The sequence below is a fragment of the Tiliqua scincoides genome, chromosome 1 (assembly GCF_035046505.1).
Source record: "Tiliqua scincoides isolate rTilSci1 chromosome 1, rTilSci1.hap2, whole genome shotgun sequence".
Taxonomy (NCBI): Eukaryota; Metazoa; Chordata; class Lepidosauria; order Squamata; family Scincidae; genus Tiliqua; species Tiliqua scincoides.
The window spans coordinates 57,875,728-57,892,589 of record NC_089821.1 but is presented as its reverse complement, the minus strand read 5'-3'; the positions used below and the strand labels follow the sequence as shown (position 1 = coordinate 57,892,589).

Here is a 16,862-nt window from a genome sequence, read left to right as displayed (position 1 = left end):
GTGTGTGTGTGTGTCTGCGTGCCTCAAATAAAAAGAGCTGAGAGGCAACAGCAAATAAAAAGGTTGTGAGGCTTACAGTTTTGTGATTTTGAGAATGCTGCAGTTGCTCACATGAGAGAAGGACTTTTGAATTGAGGAAGATATTTTTACCTCATGATGATGAGGCTCTGCTTTTAAGGGGTGAAATGCCCACTGACATATCACAAGTGTAGCTTAAATTGAGTTCCAACCTATTGTGATACCTTCAATTCATCTCCTACGTGGAGACTATAAAGCTCATTTTGTTGCTTTGTTTTTCCAGATTTCTGCCTTGGAAACTGTGAGTTTCTAATTGGCACTGGAGACTGGACCCTGTTAGCTTATAACATTTCCAGAATATAGGAATGTATGGGATTCAACTATTTTTGCCTCCTCTGTCTGAACAGCCCTATGTCTATATCGAAACCAGCTCATACCATTCAAAAACTTATCTGAGTTTGCATAAAATTCTCTTAAACTCTATGTTTTCATTTTGCAAACTGCAGACTGTTGAGGAACCTTCATGTCCCTACTAGCGCCCCCCCCCAGCTTCTTTAACTTACTATCTAGCTGCTAGGTAGGATCCTATAAGATTCAAATGTTGTTTAATACACTGTTATTTTTGAATTGGTCCTAACACAAGCATTACCTGACTTTGAATTGTGTTTCTATTAGTATTAATTTCTGTATTTCACACCATACCTCCTCATTTATTTAAAATGTGTGGGTAGCCCTCTGTTCTGGACCTATAGGGTTAGAAAATGTGTGTGAGGCCCTGGTTCCTTTCACACACTCACTGAGCGGCATGTCAACTACTTCTCTGTTGTTCTGCCCCATGTGGCTGTGGTGTGTGTGTCTGTGTGAGCATCATAATTACATAGGTGGGACAGAGAGACAACCTATACATTGCATGTAGTTCTGCAATTTTTCCCCCCAATGGGCTTTAAAAAAATAATTTCAAAGTAGCTATGTGGTGATTTCTGACTGAAAGATTAACCTGACTGGGTGGCAATGGCAAGGGGGGCTTTTAATTGACTGAAAACATCAATCTGAATGTAGTTTGTTCTTGACAGATAGAACTTCTTTGTTTATTGTAAAACCCAGGGATGGGAAAACCCAGTGTGACTTGACTTGTATCACAAGTCAAGTCACGTCCCCTGCAACTTGACTCAAAAATGTGTCATAACAGGGACACTTTCCAAGTTGCTAAGTCACCCTTTCGCAACTCTAAAGCACTCGAGTTGCCCCACCTCCTTGAAAAAGCCAGCTGTGGAAAAAAATGAAGCTGCTGCCAGGGGTGTGTGTGTGTGTCGGAGATATCTTTAAACACTTCCCTGCTTTCCCTGCCCATCTGTAAAGAGGGAAAGAGGGTGGAAGGGATTGCGAGAGAACAGGGACAGAAGCTGCAAGAGAGAGGAGGGTCATGTGCAGCAGCTGTGAGGCTTACCACGACGACCTGATCCTTGGCAGCTCTACTCAGAAGCAGTCCCACTCTAGCCGGTTATTCAATGAAGGTTCCTCCTCCCAACCAGCCACGTGGTGGAAAATGTGATTGCTATGAACTGCCTCCCCCCTTCCATGTATCCTCCCACTCCATGAGTTTTTGCAGCCAGCTGTAAGGCAAGAACCCCCTTGGGCTCCTCCTCCTACTTTACCTCAACCAAAGAAAGTATCAGAACACCCTTTGTCCAATGGTCATTGGTTCATTCCTTCCTATGGGATATGGGCAAAATAGCTTTCTCCTGCCTCTCCCCACTTGCTCAGATGCATTATTAACCCTTCCCTACCTCGTGGCTGGAACCTCCCTACTTCTTGCCTGGTAGGAATGATGGCCCCACAAGGTTTTTTGTGCTGTGAAAACAGTAAGTAAGCACACCCAGGCACAGACAGACATGAGTCTACACAGGTGGAGATGAGTGCCCAGTCAGGGGGCACTTGACTCGAGTGTTTTTCAGAGTCTTCCATGCGCACAACTCACGAATCAACAAGTCACCAAAAAGCGCATTTTCACGACTCAAGTCCAAGTCACTGACTCGAGTTTCCATCCCTGGTAAAAACCCTCTCAGGGATTTAGAGAAAGCCTGCCTCTGTGAATCACGAATATTACTGTATCGTCTGCTGTGTTGTGTGCCAAAACCTTATCAGTTTGTGTTCAAAAATGTCACAAGATCTTCACTTTCTCATTTTCTATCACTTTTTCTGGTCTATGCTCCCACCAATTATTTATGTTATAGTTTCCAAATAAATTCCAATGGAATTTATTATTATTATTTATTTCCAGCCACATGTCTATTCAAGGTTTTCCACCCTTAGAAGACATGGGTTATCTGTATCTTTTCCCCTTTGAGAAGAGAAGTGGGTGATTTTTTGTGCAGAGAAATGCTGCCAAGGACAGAATTAAACAGCCTGTCCCTGGTCCTCTGGTGAATCAAAGCAGTTACGAGCTGCTCTGTTCTGTAAAGACCAGGTTGTGATGAATTTCTCTAGAAGTATAATTCATTGCACTGATGATCATGCATTCAATTTGGTGTATATGCTGAAAGAAACAAATTTTCCAAGAAAACGGAAGAAAAACCTGTTAGAGAGATGCCGTTCACATTACCTTTGCTTCTCGGAAGATCTTGATGAATATGTTCATGTGCCTGTTCCAGATAAGAGTCATATCATATTTGCCAGGGATTCTGATGTAAATAATCAAATGAAGTGTGTTTTCATGTATGGAGAATTCTGCTAGGGAATTCACACCAAAGACAGTGTATGTCTTGTCTGCCAAAGTGATTGTCAGGTTCTGTAAGGAAAATGGCATGTAAGCAGAAAAACTATTGAACAGAATGTCCAGCTATAAACTTTTTTCCTATCACACTGATGTGAGGAATATCTAGCTTTCTTGAATACAGTCTTGTTAGTCTTTTTGCCTCTTATTAGCATGCTCCTAGGGAAGTATCCCCATCACTGTTTTACAGCAGATGCTTATAAATGGTTCAGGACAGCAAAATATATAACAATGCCCAAATTTGCATAAAGATAAAAATACTGTAAGTGATTTTTTTTGCATGCACTAAAAATATTTTTAATCACAATCAATTGCCCAATCCTATTGCCCACCATTGGCGCCAAAGAAACTGGGCTGGTGAAGTGTGCGCTGCATCCAGTGATGAGGGTGTGATCAGAAGATCTGCCAGAGGTAAGTAAAATATTTTTACTTACCTCTGTGTAGGTCTCCTGGTGGCTTATGGGTCTCCTTGGACCCATGCCAGCTATAAAGCTGACATAAGTCTGAGGAGAGAAAAGGGGCAGGGCAAATGAAACATGGGGAGAGAGGCTCTGGCATGTGCATTTACTGCTAAGATCCCCCTCTAGTTCTTTACCTAGCCCCTCCATCTTCCCCACCCAAAAATGTCCCTGAATCTCCCTGCACTTGCCACCAACTTATTGGCATCTGCGAAGCCTCCCAGAGCTGCTGCCATGTGTGTCTTGCCTCTTGCCATTTGTGGCAGCAGCCTGGCAGCACGTGACAGTGGCCCAGTTTTCATGCCACCATAAAGGACCTTGCACGTTGCCAGAATACTAGTTCTGCAGCACAAGGCCATGACAAGATCGGCATCTAAGTTAGTTTAAAACATTAAACTTCTTAAATTTGAAGCAGATTTTTGGTACTGAAAATAGACAATTACAAATTCTTAAACATCATAACTAAAATGTTAATTTCTTAAGATACTACCCATAAGTCTGCCTGTGGGAGGAGATTGCCATCAATCTCAAAGAAGCACTTTTCTTCCTTTTTCTTTCTGTCCATCCCTTGGACAATGTACCAGCCATTATTCACACTTCACATTATTTACACGGCAGCCCTCTCTTTCCTCCTTGGACCCTGGCCTGCAATTACTCCTGTTCAGATGCACAGTACACTCAGGGCGATGACTCAGAGCCCAAGCCTATCCATATTTACTCAGAAGTAAATCCCATTGTAGTCAATGAGGCTTACTCCCAGGTAAGTGTTGATAGGATTGCAGTCTCATTCCCTTAACTGAAATACTATTACCATGCATAAATATTTATTTTTATTTTTTTAACCAAATCCCATTTTTGGTGGAAGAAATTTGCCTGTGAAACTTTGTTTGATGCATTTCATTATAAACATACCACTCTGCTCACCCTGTGAATTTGTTCTCATCTTAGTTAACTTTTGGTAATGAACATGTAGTAATTTGTGGTGCTTCACCACTGCAGGTTAATCTGGTATCTTGCAATGACCGTTTACATAATTGAATTTTCACCGCAAAAACAAGGACAGAGTAACTTAAAAAGGTGTTAAAATGACACAATCCTAACCAACTTTCCAGTAGCAATGCAGCTTCAAGGTAAGGGAATAAACATTCCTTTACCTTGAAGAGGCCTCTGTGGCTTGCACCCAATTGCAGGATGCAGCACATGCCTCATTCACACAGCTATGTCAGTGCTGGAAAGTTGGCTAGGATTTGGGCCTATGGCAATTTGAGTAATTTTTCCAAGATTTTATAAGAATGTTTCTTAATGTCACGCAGTTGTAATGTTCATAAAGTTACAACCATTTTATTTTTAAAAGTTCTCTCTGGGTTTTAAAATCTATAATTTCATTCTCATAGAGAGAATTGGTATCCCGTCTATACCAAATACCCATGTAGCTTTTGGGTGCACCACACTGCATCAGAGTGGAAGAATTCAAACTCAGAGGGCAAGCTGCATATGTTATCGTGTTATTATAGTGGTATCTTACGATTGAAGGTTGCTGGGTTGATAGGAACACAGGAAGAATCACATTTACTTTTTTATTCTCATACTCTTGACTTTTAAAAGATGAAATAATTGTCATGCATTCCGCTTATGAATAACGAGATGTTCTTACCCCAAGGATGATCTTGATTGATCTGGAACATGTGACTCCTGTATTTCCACAGACAACATTCTCAGTCACTAGTTTAAAAGCGTGTGGAGAACCACTCATGCCACAGCCATCCTAAGGAAAGAAGCAAAGTTATGAACCTGCTGACAGTAGCACATTGTATGAGAGGATTTAAAGTATAAAGTAAGGACTTCTATAGAATCTGGATGTCTGGAGCAGATCAAATGGGAAGTAACTGGTCTAATTAGGGTATGAATGGAAACTTGGCACTGCAGGGGCCATTTGCTGTTAGACTCAACACAAGACTCAGTGCCTTGTAGCATTAGAGACCACCAAGACTAGAATGGGTATTTTGATTAACAGTACAGGTACGCTGTTCAGTCTGCTTTTTAAAATGCAATACCAGGATAAATCAATATAGAGGTTTTTTTTTAAATGCTGGAAGTTCCCACAGATTCCTATGACAAAAAAATTGTAATATTTTTTGTTATTACCCCATTCAGCATCTTAATTGGAAAGGGAAGAAAGGTATTGATAGGGTGTTAGATGACACTATTCTTGGAAGAATCAATGATAAGACCATTGGTCTCGTTATATCTTTTTAACAGTTTACCAATAGAATGTTACCTGTGTAGTGGATGCTATGTAAATATTCTTGGGTTAAGGGAATACTGCTTTTACAAGCTATTTCCTTTCTTTTCATGAAAACATATTAAGAAATACATTTTGTTTTATTTAAATTTTGAAGGGAAGAGCTGGTTGCATAGAAGGTGACTTTTGATATGCTGAAGTGGTGTTTAGGCAATGAAAGACTTAAAGACCCCCTCCCGCTTTTGAGATTATAATCGTAAATATTTGAAGTTCATATTGTTTTAGCTCAAAACACACACTCTGAAGTACAGCCCTTCATTGATCTGTTACATTGATTCAAATGCCTGTATTTTTTTAAACTACCATACCATCTTTTCCAGACATTCAGTCAGTCAAAATAATGGAACATAAGTTGCAATAGAAGTGATATTACCATTGCCAGTATGTATTCACAGTTGCCATCAAACACAAAGCGCTGCCCATCAAAGGTTGTGATATGACCTTCCCCATAAAGGCTGCATGTTGAAGAGCACCTGGAATTCTGGGTGCACTTCCATTTTCCTCTTGTGCACGTGCTGGAAAGGAACAGAAAAGTTGTTGGAAAGCTTTTAAATATGTATACTGGGTAATGTTAGCACACTATTCTAGTGAAACCTGACTCCTCAGTGTAATATTAACTTCATTTTCTGAAATCATATACGTAGTTGGTTTAATGATATTTCCTTGTAAATTCAACACCTGGCAATAGTCATAAATGCAATGATCTTGTGTAGAGACTTAGATCTTGTGTTTTCTGACTCATTAGCAATGTTTAGAACTTCCTACTTGCACAGTTTGTCCATGGAAACCAATGGATGAAGGTGTAAGTTCTTACCAGGTCTTGCAATCAGTATGAATCTCCTCTCCTTTTGCATATGAGATGCCACCATACTCACAAGGACAGTCGTCTGGTAGCACACATGTACCATCTAGTTTCTCATACAGTCCATTAGCACAAACACACCCTGATTCACACTTGCTGGGGACCTGGAACGGTTTATTTATAGTAAGTAAGGCAGAAGACATTAGGCAGGTGTTCTGGGATCAGCCAGTTCCAACACAATCACATACTAAGAATGTTCCACATATTGTGTTCTATTTGTTCCACATACACAACATTTAATTCCATATTCAGTGGATACATCTATCTTTACTATGCTATGGGGTGTGGTGGTCCTGGGATCTCTGTGCTCCGAGAACGAGGCATATCCGAGAATGAGGCATATGACTCTAAGGAGGAAATGGATTTGGGGGAGGGATTTCTCACAACACAAACCCTGGAGGTTCTTACTTCAGAACCTCATATACAATCAGTACCCCTGAAGTTGAATGTGACATCCCCATTGCACAGATGGCCATCCCTTTGCTTTCCTCTTCTGACTCCAGAATTCTCTTCTAAGGACTATACAAGGGAGCCACATACCCCCCCCCCCACACCTGCCCCATGCTAGCAGAAAAACTTGGTAAGTTTCCTTTAAACAACAGCAGGCTTCTCAGGGGAAGGGGAGGAGTCAGTCATCTTGTATTCATGAGGAGATACTTAAACTTTTTGGCCCAGCCATGATCTTGGCTTCCTGTGTGTGCTGTCTCCCTTGTATGCCATTGAAAGCCTAGCTCTGGGACTGTGCGTGTGCTATGAACTATACTCTCTGTCCTCCTGGCACACCTGCAGTGGTAGCTAGAACAAGTGGTGGGAGCACTTTTAGATATGCTAACTTGAGCCAGCATCTCAACTTAGCATCTGCTATAAGGTTATTCTAAGCTGATATGTGACTGCTCTAAACAAGCACACCATGCAAAAACAGACATCCCCAGATAAAATCTGATCTGAACAGATGGAGGAACAGAGTGAAGCGGATGGACTATGGTAGGCCTCATGCTCTAGGCCCAACTTTTACTCAGAGTTCTCACTCTCTCAAGATGGCTTGTCCCATCTCCCTTGCTTATGGTGCTGGCAGGATTGAAGCTCCCAAAGTGAGCCATGATGCATCTTTCACAGATGAGAGAGGAAAGGGTTTCTCTCCCCCTCCCCCAACACAGTGACGTGTGGAGGAAGCTTCTTGATTTCCTCATACATGGAAAGCATCACTGTCACAGCCCTCAATTAGCCAACAGGGTGTTGAAGTTCTGCTTCAGCTCCAAAGCAGCATGCTCTAATGGCTTCCCTGTCCCCTAGTCATTACATTATTAGTCGTGAAATGTTGCTGCTATTTTTTAATGATTATCTGCCCAGCTAAATGGAAGGTGAATAGTGTTCACAGTGATGTCTGTAGTTTAGCATTTCACAAAGGAAATACTGCAATTTCTTGCATGCATCTTATGTCACAATAATAGAAGAGTGCTGAACTCACACATTCAATTCCTGTGGCCAGCATCTGGCAGGTTGGCGCACAGGCAGCTCCATATTTGCTTGTCGAGTGTGCTGAGCATGATATATATTTTTTGGGAGGTCTGCAGTTTTCTAAGGAATAAAAGGAAAACAGTTGTGAGGTGACATTTCTGCAACACTGGGGAAATGGATGGTCTCAAAGGAAAAGTGTTATTAAATCCATACCTGCAGGGTCTACAGGTTTGCCAGTACAACTCAGATTCCCATTAATGCAATAGCTAGAATTAAAAAATGATGAATATTAGAATGCACTAAGGTTACGGCATCAATCTATATTTCCAACTCTCCTCATTGACTGGTGCTTGCCCCTAATAAATCACTATCCCTAGTGTGCCATTTGGAGAAATTGTGGAACAGTTTAATTTTTTTTAAAGATTACACTAGTTGCTCTTCCAAGTTCTATTTAATTTTTAAGAGAAATTTAATTCAAATGCACTTTTAAAAAGGAAACTCTAATATGCTAACAAAAAGGCAGGCAAAATCTTAATTTATTGTATTCGCAACAGATACTTACCAGGTAACTCCACTAATTATGGTTGACTGATCAGCATGAATTATCTTCCTGTCTTTCAAGTAGCAAGGACACTGGGATTTACGGACGCACTCATTTCTGTGGTTCAGGTAAGTCCCTTTGGGACAATTGCAGCCATCAATAGGGATGTCAGTGGGGTGGCATTCTATGTCTCGGTAGGAGAGGGACAGGCATGTCCGGTCGCAGGCCTGAGTGTTGTAACTGAAAGTCTGATTTCCAGTACATGGAATAGCTGAAAGCAGATAGAAAAGAAACATTATTTTATTTATTTAATGTATTTTTACCTCACCTTTCTCCCATGAGTGTGGGCGTCCAAGGTGGCTTACACAAAATAAAAAATATGTTACCATAAAAATCATCAGTTTAAAACAATGCAATAATAACACAGCAAAGGGGGGAAAAACCAGTGGCAGCAGCACAGAATGTCATAAAAGCATCAGCAATACATAAAAATATAAAACATAGGACCGTAAACACAGCATAGCAGTACAGAAAAATAAAAGCAGCAATAAAACTACAATAGATGGTAATAAAAACAATAAAAGATAGCCATTAAAAGTGGCAATAAAAGTCGACACAAAACATTAAAAAACACAATATGAAAATCATCATTACACAAACATCAACTGAAATAACAATGTTTTTAGCCCTTGCCAGAACATTGCAAAGAAGGGAGCACTTCATTACTCACAAGGGAGGGAGTGCCATAACTGTGGTGCCACAGCTGAGAAGGCCCTACTCCTTGCTGCTTCCCCCTTGTGTTGGCTCCCCTCTGATTATCTCAGGGAGCAGGCCAGAACGTATAGGAGAATGTGGAGCCTCAAGTGCTCTGGGCCCATGCTGTTAGGGCTTTAAAGGTCAAGACCACCACCTTGAATTGGGCCTGGAAGCAAACCAGTGGCCAGTGTAGTCCCCAGAACAGCAGCCTGACAGAAGTGAATCACCAAGCCCTGGTAACCACATGGGCTGCCATGTTCTGCACAAATTTAAGTTTCTGGACCATCTTCCAGGCCAGCCCCATGCAGAGTGTGTTGCAGTAATCTAAACAAGATGTTACAAAGGGGTCGCCAAATTAGGTTTTGTTGTTCAGAAACCTTAAAGTACAGTACTGTACTCCCTAACACAAGCACTCTGTCCCACATCTTTCTCTCATTCAGGAGAGCAGTAACAAAACGGCAGGGAATTTAGTGAAACAAACTACCAGGAACATATGTGGAAAATGCTTAACTGCTTTTCAGCCAAGTAGATTTCTGCAGTGGCTAGAAGACTTGCAGGAAGTCAGCTGACAATGAAACTTGCTTAATCCTACATTAGTTTCAGCAGTCAGTCAGCAATTCATGTGAGCAACATAATGTGGGAACAGTAGACTCCTGTGAGTTCACAGCAGACTCATGAGAGTTGAATCCAGAAAAGACAGAGATCCTCCTGGTCAGGAAATCCTCAATGCCAGTACTGAGTCATCTGCCTGCTCTGAATTGGGTTGCACTCCCCCTGCAGGAGCAAGTGTGCAGTTTGGGAATGATCCTGGACTCACAGCTTTCCCTCGAGAGCCAAGTGGCAGAGGTGGCCTGGGGTGTGTTTGCCTAGCTCCAGCTATTGCACATAAGAACAGCCCCGCTGGATCAGGCCCATCTAGCCCAGCTTCCTGTATCTCAGAGTGCCCAGCAAATGCCCCAGGGAGCCCACAAGACAACAAGAGACCTGCCTCCTGGTGCCCTCCTTTGCATCTGGCATTCTGACATAGCCCATTTCTAAAATCAGGAGGTTGCACATACACATCATGGCTTGTAACCCGTAATGGATTTTTCCTCCAGAAACTTGTCCAATCCCCTTTTAAAGGCATCTAGGCCAGATGCCACCACCACATGCTGTGGCAAGGAGTTCCACAGACCAACTACACGCTGAGTAAAGAAATATTTTATTTTGTCTGTCCTAACTCTCCCAACACTCAATTTTAGTGGATGTCCCCTGGTTCTGATGTTGTGTGAGAGGGTAAAGAGCATCTCTCTATCCACTCTGTCCATCCCCTGCATAATTTTGTATGTCTCAATCATGTCCCCCCTCAGGCACCTCTTTTCTAGGCTGAAGAGGCCCAAACACCGTAGCCTTTCCTCATAAGGAAGGTGCCCCAGCCCAGGGCCTCTGAGAGGAATTTTATCAGGGGGTACAAAGTTTCTTTTGGGCCCCTTTGCAAAGGGGGAGGGGTGAAACAGAATGGAGGAGAGAAGTGACAGGTGAGCAGAATAGGGGCAAGGAGGGGTGAAACAGGGTGGGGGGAGGGTAGAGACAGCTGGAAAAGTGGAGCCCAGGTCTACCAACCCATGTGGCATCAGTTGTGTCCCCAGCATCCCCAGTCGTGTAGTGTCCCTAGCATCCTGTGCAGGGAACAAGTCTGAGTAGATAGGAAAGCGTAAGATCTCTGAAAATTTCTGGGCCCCTTCCTTTGGCTCCTGGCCCCCCCTTTTGACCCTGGGCCTGGGTACAAATTACCCCCTTTACCCCCCTCTCCTAGGCCCTGCCCCAGCCCATTTTCGTGGCTCTCTTTTGCACCTTTTCCATTTCCACTATGTCCTTTTTGAGATGTGGTGACCAGAACTGGACACAATACTCCAGGTGTGGCCTTACTATCGATTTGTGCAATGGCATTATAATAGCCGCACCATTGACCACGGTGGTCAACACTAGTGACTTCAACATTGGATTAGTGTAACACACTGTACAGGGGGCTGCCCCTGAAGATGGTTCGGAAGCTGCAGCTAGTGCAGAATGCGGCAGTCACGGTGGTTACTGCAGATAGGCAGTTTGATTCCCTTGGATCTCTGCTTTAGTGACTACACTGGCTGCCTATTTACTTCTGGGTACAATTCAAGGTGCTGGTATTGACCTTTAAAGTCCTTCATGGTGTGGGGCCAGTTTATCTGAGGGACCTCCTTCTCCCATATATTCCAGCCCGCCCTCTTAGGTCATCTGAGGGGGCTTTCCTGCAAGTGCCACATTTCTTCCAAGTTAGGGGGATGGTGGCACAAGGGTGAGCCTTCTTGGTAGTGGTACCACAATTATGGAACTCCCTACCAGGGGAATTAAGATCTATACCATCCCTCATGGCGTTTAGTGAAGGCTCAAAACATTTATGTTCCATCTGACATTTGGGTGATGGGTTGTCTGCCTCCTGTGCCTCTGTAGCAGTACCCTGGTTGTAAATAGTTTGCCCTCCAATTGATCTTATTTATTTTTTGTGATTTTATCTATTTATATATTGTATTTTTAAACTGGAAATTGTAAGCTGCCTTGGGTATTTGCTCTGGCAGAGGAGAGGCAGGGTAAAAATCTCTTAAATAAATAAGTTCACCCCTTCCCTTCTATGAAATGGAAAATTATGTTGCACTATTCACTAGAGTAGGTTACTGCTGTGTCAAGTTTTTGAGCAAGTGGAGTTGGTTTCAGTTATTGGAACCAAATGCCTATTTCTCTTTAGGAGTGTTGTGTCCATTGTATTGGCCAAAGCTGTAAATTCCTTTCCTATTGAAACAGGCTTGATAAGGAAAGATATGTCATACACAGGAGAAGGTGACCATCTCTAGGGACTATCAATGCTCTAAATATAATCCTCTAAAAGGGCAGGAGGTCTGGTCTAGAGGGTAGAGCCTCCGTTTGCCTGATAACATCCTCAGGTCGCCAGTTCGAGGCCACTGGCACCGTGAATTGGTGAGACCTGGAAGCAGCTGACAAGCCAAGCCGAGTTATTCCACCTGCTCTTCGGTGTGAGCGAAGAAGTGTCTTGGCTGCCCTCCATGTGAGAGATGAAGGAGCTGCTTGTCAGCTTGCGTGGGAGGAAAACTGGAGGCCAGAATGTGATATCAGATCAGAAAGATACATCTGAAATGTTGTGGTTCTTGAAAGATAGAACCTTTCAATTGTAAAAATCCCTACGGAGATTTAGAACAGCCTGCCTTTGTAAACCGCCTTGAATAAAGTCTGAGGAGAAATCTGACGACCAAGAAAGGCGGTATATAAATATCTGTATTATTATTATTATTATTATTATTATTATTATTATTATTATTATTATTATTAAAATAGTACAGGCATGCCACTTTATCCACAGGGGTTCCTGAACCATCTGCGGATAGCTGAAACCACGGATACAGGCAAATGCCTGTATCTGCAGTCCAGGGACTGTGCCCCCCTCAAGAGGCATGGGAGCCTTGCCTCTGAAGGGATTTCTGAGCTCAGCTATTGAAATAACACAACATTTTTAATGCCTAATAAGGCATTTTGAGGCCTTCAGTAGCTGAGCTCAGAAACTCCTTCTGAACTGCTCTCGCCTCCAGAGGGGGGCGTGTGGAGGGGTGCACGTTGAGGGAGGGCCCAGGACTCAATCCGCAGATAACTGAATCTGAGGATATGGGAGGCCTCCCTGTAGTTTTAAGTTTCAAAACATTTAGTGTGGTGCTATCAGGTTCGGTTTTGCCTAATTGCAGGAGCTGAAATCTCAAAAATCCAAGAAAGCACAATACAGTATCACTTATTTAATTTTATAACTGTGCTAACAGAATGTCAGCCTTTTCAAAGTTTGAAGCAATACTAATTAAAGTAGCATGTCCACATATATTTAAGAATCAGTTGGAGACTACTTACTGCAGTTGTCTACAGCGCTCCGCCAGTTCCCAAGGATCAGGCCCATTGAAGCACACATGCGTGCATAGGATCCCAGGACAGAACAGATATATGGAAAAGTCTCCTCATAGTTACAGGCTTGGTACACACATCTCTGCAAACAAACCAGGTAGCATAACTTTGTTAAGAGTAGATTTTGTTGGCTAGAGCTTATGAACTGGGTCACATGGGCATGTGTGTCAACTGAACACTCAGCTTTTGATGCCTCGGCAAGAGCCTCTGTCAGTCAGTATAGCCACTTCTGCCCTAGATGTACTAACAGCCTATGAGGCACCTTCATGTGTTCATATATGTTCACATGTACAAATCCTAGATACTAATGACAGCTAGCAAGCAACAGAGCTTGCAACAGCCTCTGAAAGGGAATTTTTAAGGCTGCAGTGAACTACAGACAAATGCAGGGAAGCTCCAGAGTCTTAGGGAAGCTCCAGGATTGTCTGACCAAGCACAGAGAAGCACACTATTCCAAACAGACTAAAGGTTATGCAAGGCTTTATATGGATTTGTTCTCAACTCTCTTCCCAGCTTCTATTTCCCCCTTCCCATTAATGAACTTTCATCATTAATGGATATCTCTGTCCTCCATTGGTCTATTAAATCAAGGGTTCACTGTACTGGATTACATAAAAAGAGGGAGAAATAATCAGATTCTAAATAATAGTGGATAGGCACTGAATCATCTTAGGTGACCACAGAATCAGATATCTAGCAGCTGCTTGTCCTGCTTTGTAGAAATTCCTACCTTGTAAAATGGAACAGGATTCACCACTGAATGACATTTTTCAAATACTGTATCCTTCTTCACAAGAATGGAGCAGTGAGTTTCTGCACACATTTCTAGACAAAAGACACAGCCAAAGTTGTTTGGACCAATCTTAAGATAGATGACAGGAAAAGAACAATGGAGATATGAATATGTAGCGACTTTTGTAACCTATTTTCTGATGTGCCTGGCCTAATTTATGAACCTCATGACTGTCCCAACCCACAGTTTGGGAACCACTGTTTTAAGGCATTAGTAAATGTGAAATCTAGCAATGTACAGAACATAACAATAGATTGAGTGGTCTGAACTTCTTGGTTTTTCCTTCATAAGGGAAAAAAAAGCAAGAATACATTAAGTACATGCTGAGCCTCATTATTCGCGTGGATTCCATTCCAAGCACTCATGTGGATGGCAAAAACGCACTATAGCAAATCAATTTAAAAAACAAAGTTTCTTTGCTCTGGTGATTTAAAAACAGCCTTGCTGATGTAACAGCCTTATCTTTGTGATGTAAGATAAGAATAATTAAGAAGACAATCCATCAATCAGTCTTCCTACAAGCGCTTACAAAGGCGCTTCACTCAGTGCCTCCCTTCACCAATGCAAAGTGATCACCTTTCCTTCACATGCTCAGGGGAAAGAGAGGGGTCGCCTGGAGAGAGAAGGATTAATGGATTGTCAGTCAGCTGCCATCTCTCTCTCTCTCTCTCTCTCTCTCTCTCTCTCATTAAGGAGGCTATTGTTAAAGGACTGTTCAGTTTTTTAAACTGATTTTAAAGGGATGCATTTTCCCCCTTCTCCAGAGAGCACATTCCTTCCCATTTAAGAACATAAGAACAGCCCCACTGGATCAGGCCATAGGCTCATCTAGTCCAGCTTCCTGTATCTCACAGTGGCCCACCAAATGTCCCAGGGAGCACACCAGATAACGAGACCTGCATCCTGGTGCCCTCCCTTGCATCTGGCATTCTGACATAGCCCATTTCTAAAATCAGGAGGCTGCACATACGCATCATGGCTTGTAACCCGTAATGGATTTTTCCTCCAGAAACTTGTCCAATCCCCTTTTAAAGACATCCAGGCCAGATGACATCACCACATCCTGTTGCAAGGAGTTCCTCAGACCAACCACATGCAGAGTAAAGAAATATTTTCTTTTGTCTGTCCTAATTCTCCCAACACTCAATTTTAGTGGATGTCCCCTGGTTCTGGTGTTATGTGAGCGTATAAAGAGCATCTCTCTATGCACTTTCCTTCCCATGCATAATTTTGTATGTCTCAATCATGTCCCCCCTCAGGCGCCTCTTTTCTAGGCTGAAGAGGCCCAAACACCGTAGCCTTTCCTCATAAGGAAGGTACCCCAGCCCAGTAATCATCTTAGTCGCTCTCTTTTGCACCTTTGCAAAAGGTGCAAAAGGCCATTTGCAGTGGCCATTTGTGTTGAGCCAAATCCATGTATAAAAAATTCGTGTATAAATAGGCTGGACCTGTATGAGCTTTTGGGTAGGGATCAGTGCATGTTATTCATATGGGGGCCTAGTATCTTAAGTGCTAACATAAGCAATACGTGGTAACAATGATGAATACAAAGCTGCCAAAGCACTTTTCTCCTGGAGGTGGAGCAAATTCATAGTAAAAAAATGTATACTTCCTTAATGTGACCCAGAGTTACAGATAAGTGAAGTTGCCAACAGTGCTTTCCAGCACTGGCATAACGGTGCCAATGGGACGGGTGCTGCATCCTGCAGTTGGGTGTCACTCACAGAGGCCTCCTCAAAGTAAGGGAATGTTTGTTCCCTTACCTCAGAGCTGCACTACCCGTATGTCAGTGCTGGAAAGTGGGTTAGAATTGTGCCCACAGTGACTTGTGTGAGGGAGAAGACTGAAGGACAAGCACTATATGAGCATCTGTGATTGGGGTGCCTGGCAATTTTTGTTGGACATACAGCCCAATCCTATAGGGCACATATAGCGGTGCATCTCTTGATGTCATGTCAGTGCAGTGTTGCAAACATTACCATGCACTACAGAGCAACTGTTGCAAATGGCTGGAGGCTCAGTGCCCTTGCCAGTGGCTCCTGGACGTCCAGTATTTACAGTTCAGCTGACTTTTGGGACACTCTCTTCCACTTAAGTGTTATTTACAGAAATCATAACTCCAAACATAAACTGAGCAATTTGACGTAGGAGACTGTTTCACTTACTGTTCAATTGACTCATAGAACAAGGATCTGTATCTCTTTCTATGGCAGCGGGGCAATTTCCTGATCTCCAGGAATCAACAAAGAGAGGTGCTGTTCCTTCAACAATATCCATGCTGGTCATGAAATCATCGGTAGTATCTCCATTGTAGTTACCACACAACCCTGGAGACATGGAAAAACATGGGACAAATGTAAGTTAGGGAGTATTTTTCTGCAGTAACAATGAAAAGTGTTTTGTTAATATGGTAGGCCAGAGAATTCTACCTATATGGTACAAGGATACTGCATAGTTCAGGAAGGCAGGACTACTGGGCTGCACTCTGTAAAGATGTTGTGGATTCTGCAACAAGTGAGTTCTAGTCTGACCCAATCTCTGCACTGGATTGGGTTATGTAATTCAGAATGCCTTTCACAATCTAAAGATTTAAATAGTCTCTGTCTAAATGCTAAGTGTCTTGAAGTCTTGTCAGGCTATTCCAAAACTTTCCAGTGCGTAATGGGTCAGTGATAACTTTGACCTTGAATCAGTTCACCTCAACCAGAACTCATCCTAAAACCTAATCTGTGGGGTATTCTGCAGAATTCATAATTATAGGGACGTGCTTGTACAATGCAGAAAATATATAACAGAGCTCCTCCTTTAACCAAGTATTTCATCTTTTGCACCAAATGTTCCTGATCTTGAGGTAATCATATGTAACAAATAGCCAAATTGGGCAAAGGGACATATGCATTCTTCGCATCCTCATCCACACAGCACAGGA

The 16,862-nt window shown here is 42.6% G+C and overlaps 1 protein-coding gene across 1 annotated transcript in view; it reads right to left on the bottom strand.

Annotated features, from left to right (window-relative positions):
* The window catches only part of MUC6 (mucin 6, oligomeric mucus/gel-forming), a 56,616-nt gene that overhangs the window by 12,194 nt on the left and 27,560 nt on the right, over positions 1-16,862 (bottom strand). Inside the window, exons 13-22 of the mRNA XM_066619528.1 lie at positions 16,099-16,260; positions 13,871-13,965; positions 13,090-13,222; positions 8,434-8,683; positions 8,085-8,137; positions 7,882-7,991; positions 6,366-6,517; positions 5,925-6,066; positions 4,904-5,014; positions 2,621-2,806 (exon numbers count right to left, since the gene is read on the bottom strand). Of these exons, the coding sequence (XP_066475625.1) occupies positions 2,621-2,806; positions 4,904-5,014; positions 5,925-6,066; positions 6,366-6,517; positions 7,882-7,991; positions 8,085-8,137; positions 8,434-8,683; positions 13,090-13,222; positions 13,871-13,965; positions 16,099-16,260 (1,394 nt within the window). The remainder of the gene's footprint in view (positions 1-2,620; positions 2,807-4,903; positions 5,015-5,924; positions 6,067-6,365; positions 6,518-7,881; positions 7,992-8,084; positions 8,138-8,433; positions 8,684-13,089; positions 13,223-13,870; positions 13,966-16,098; positions 16,261-16,862) is intronic.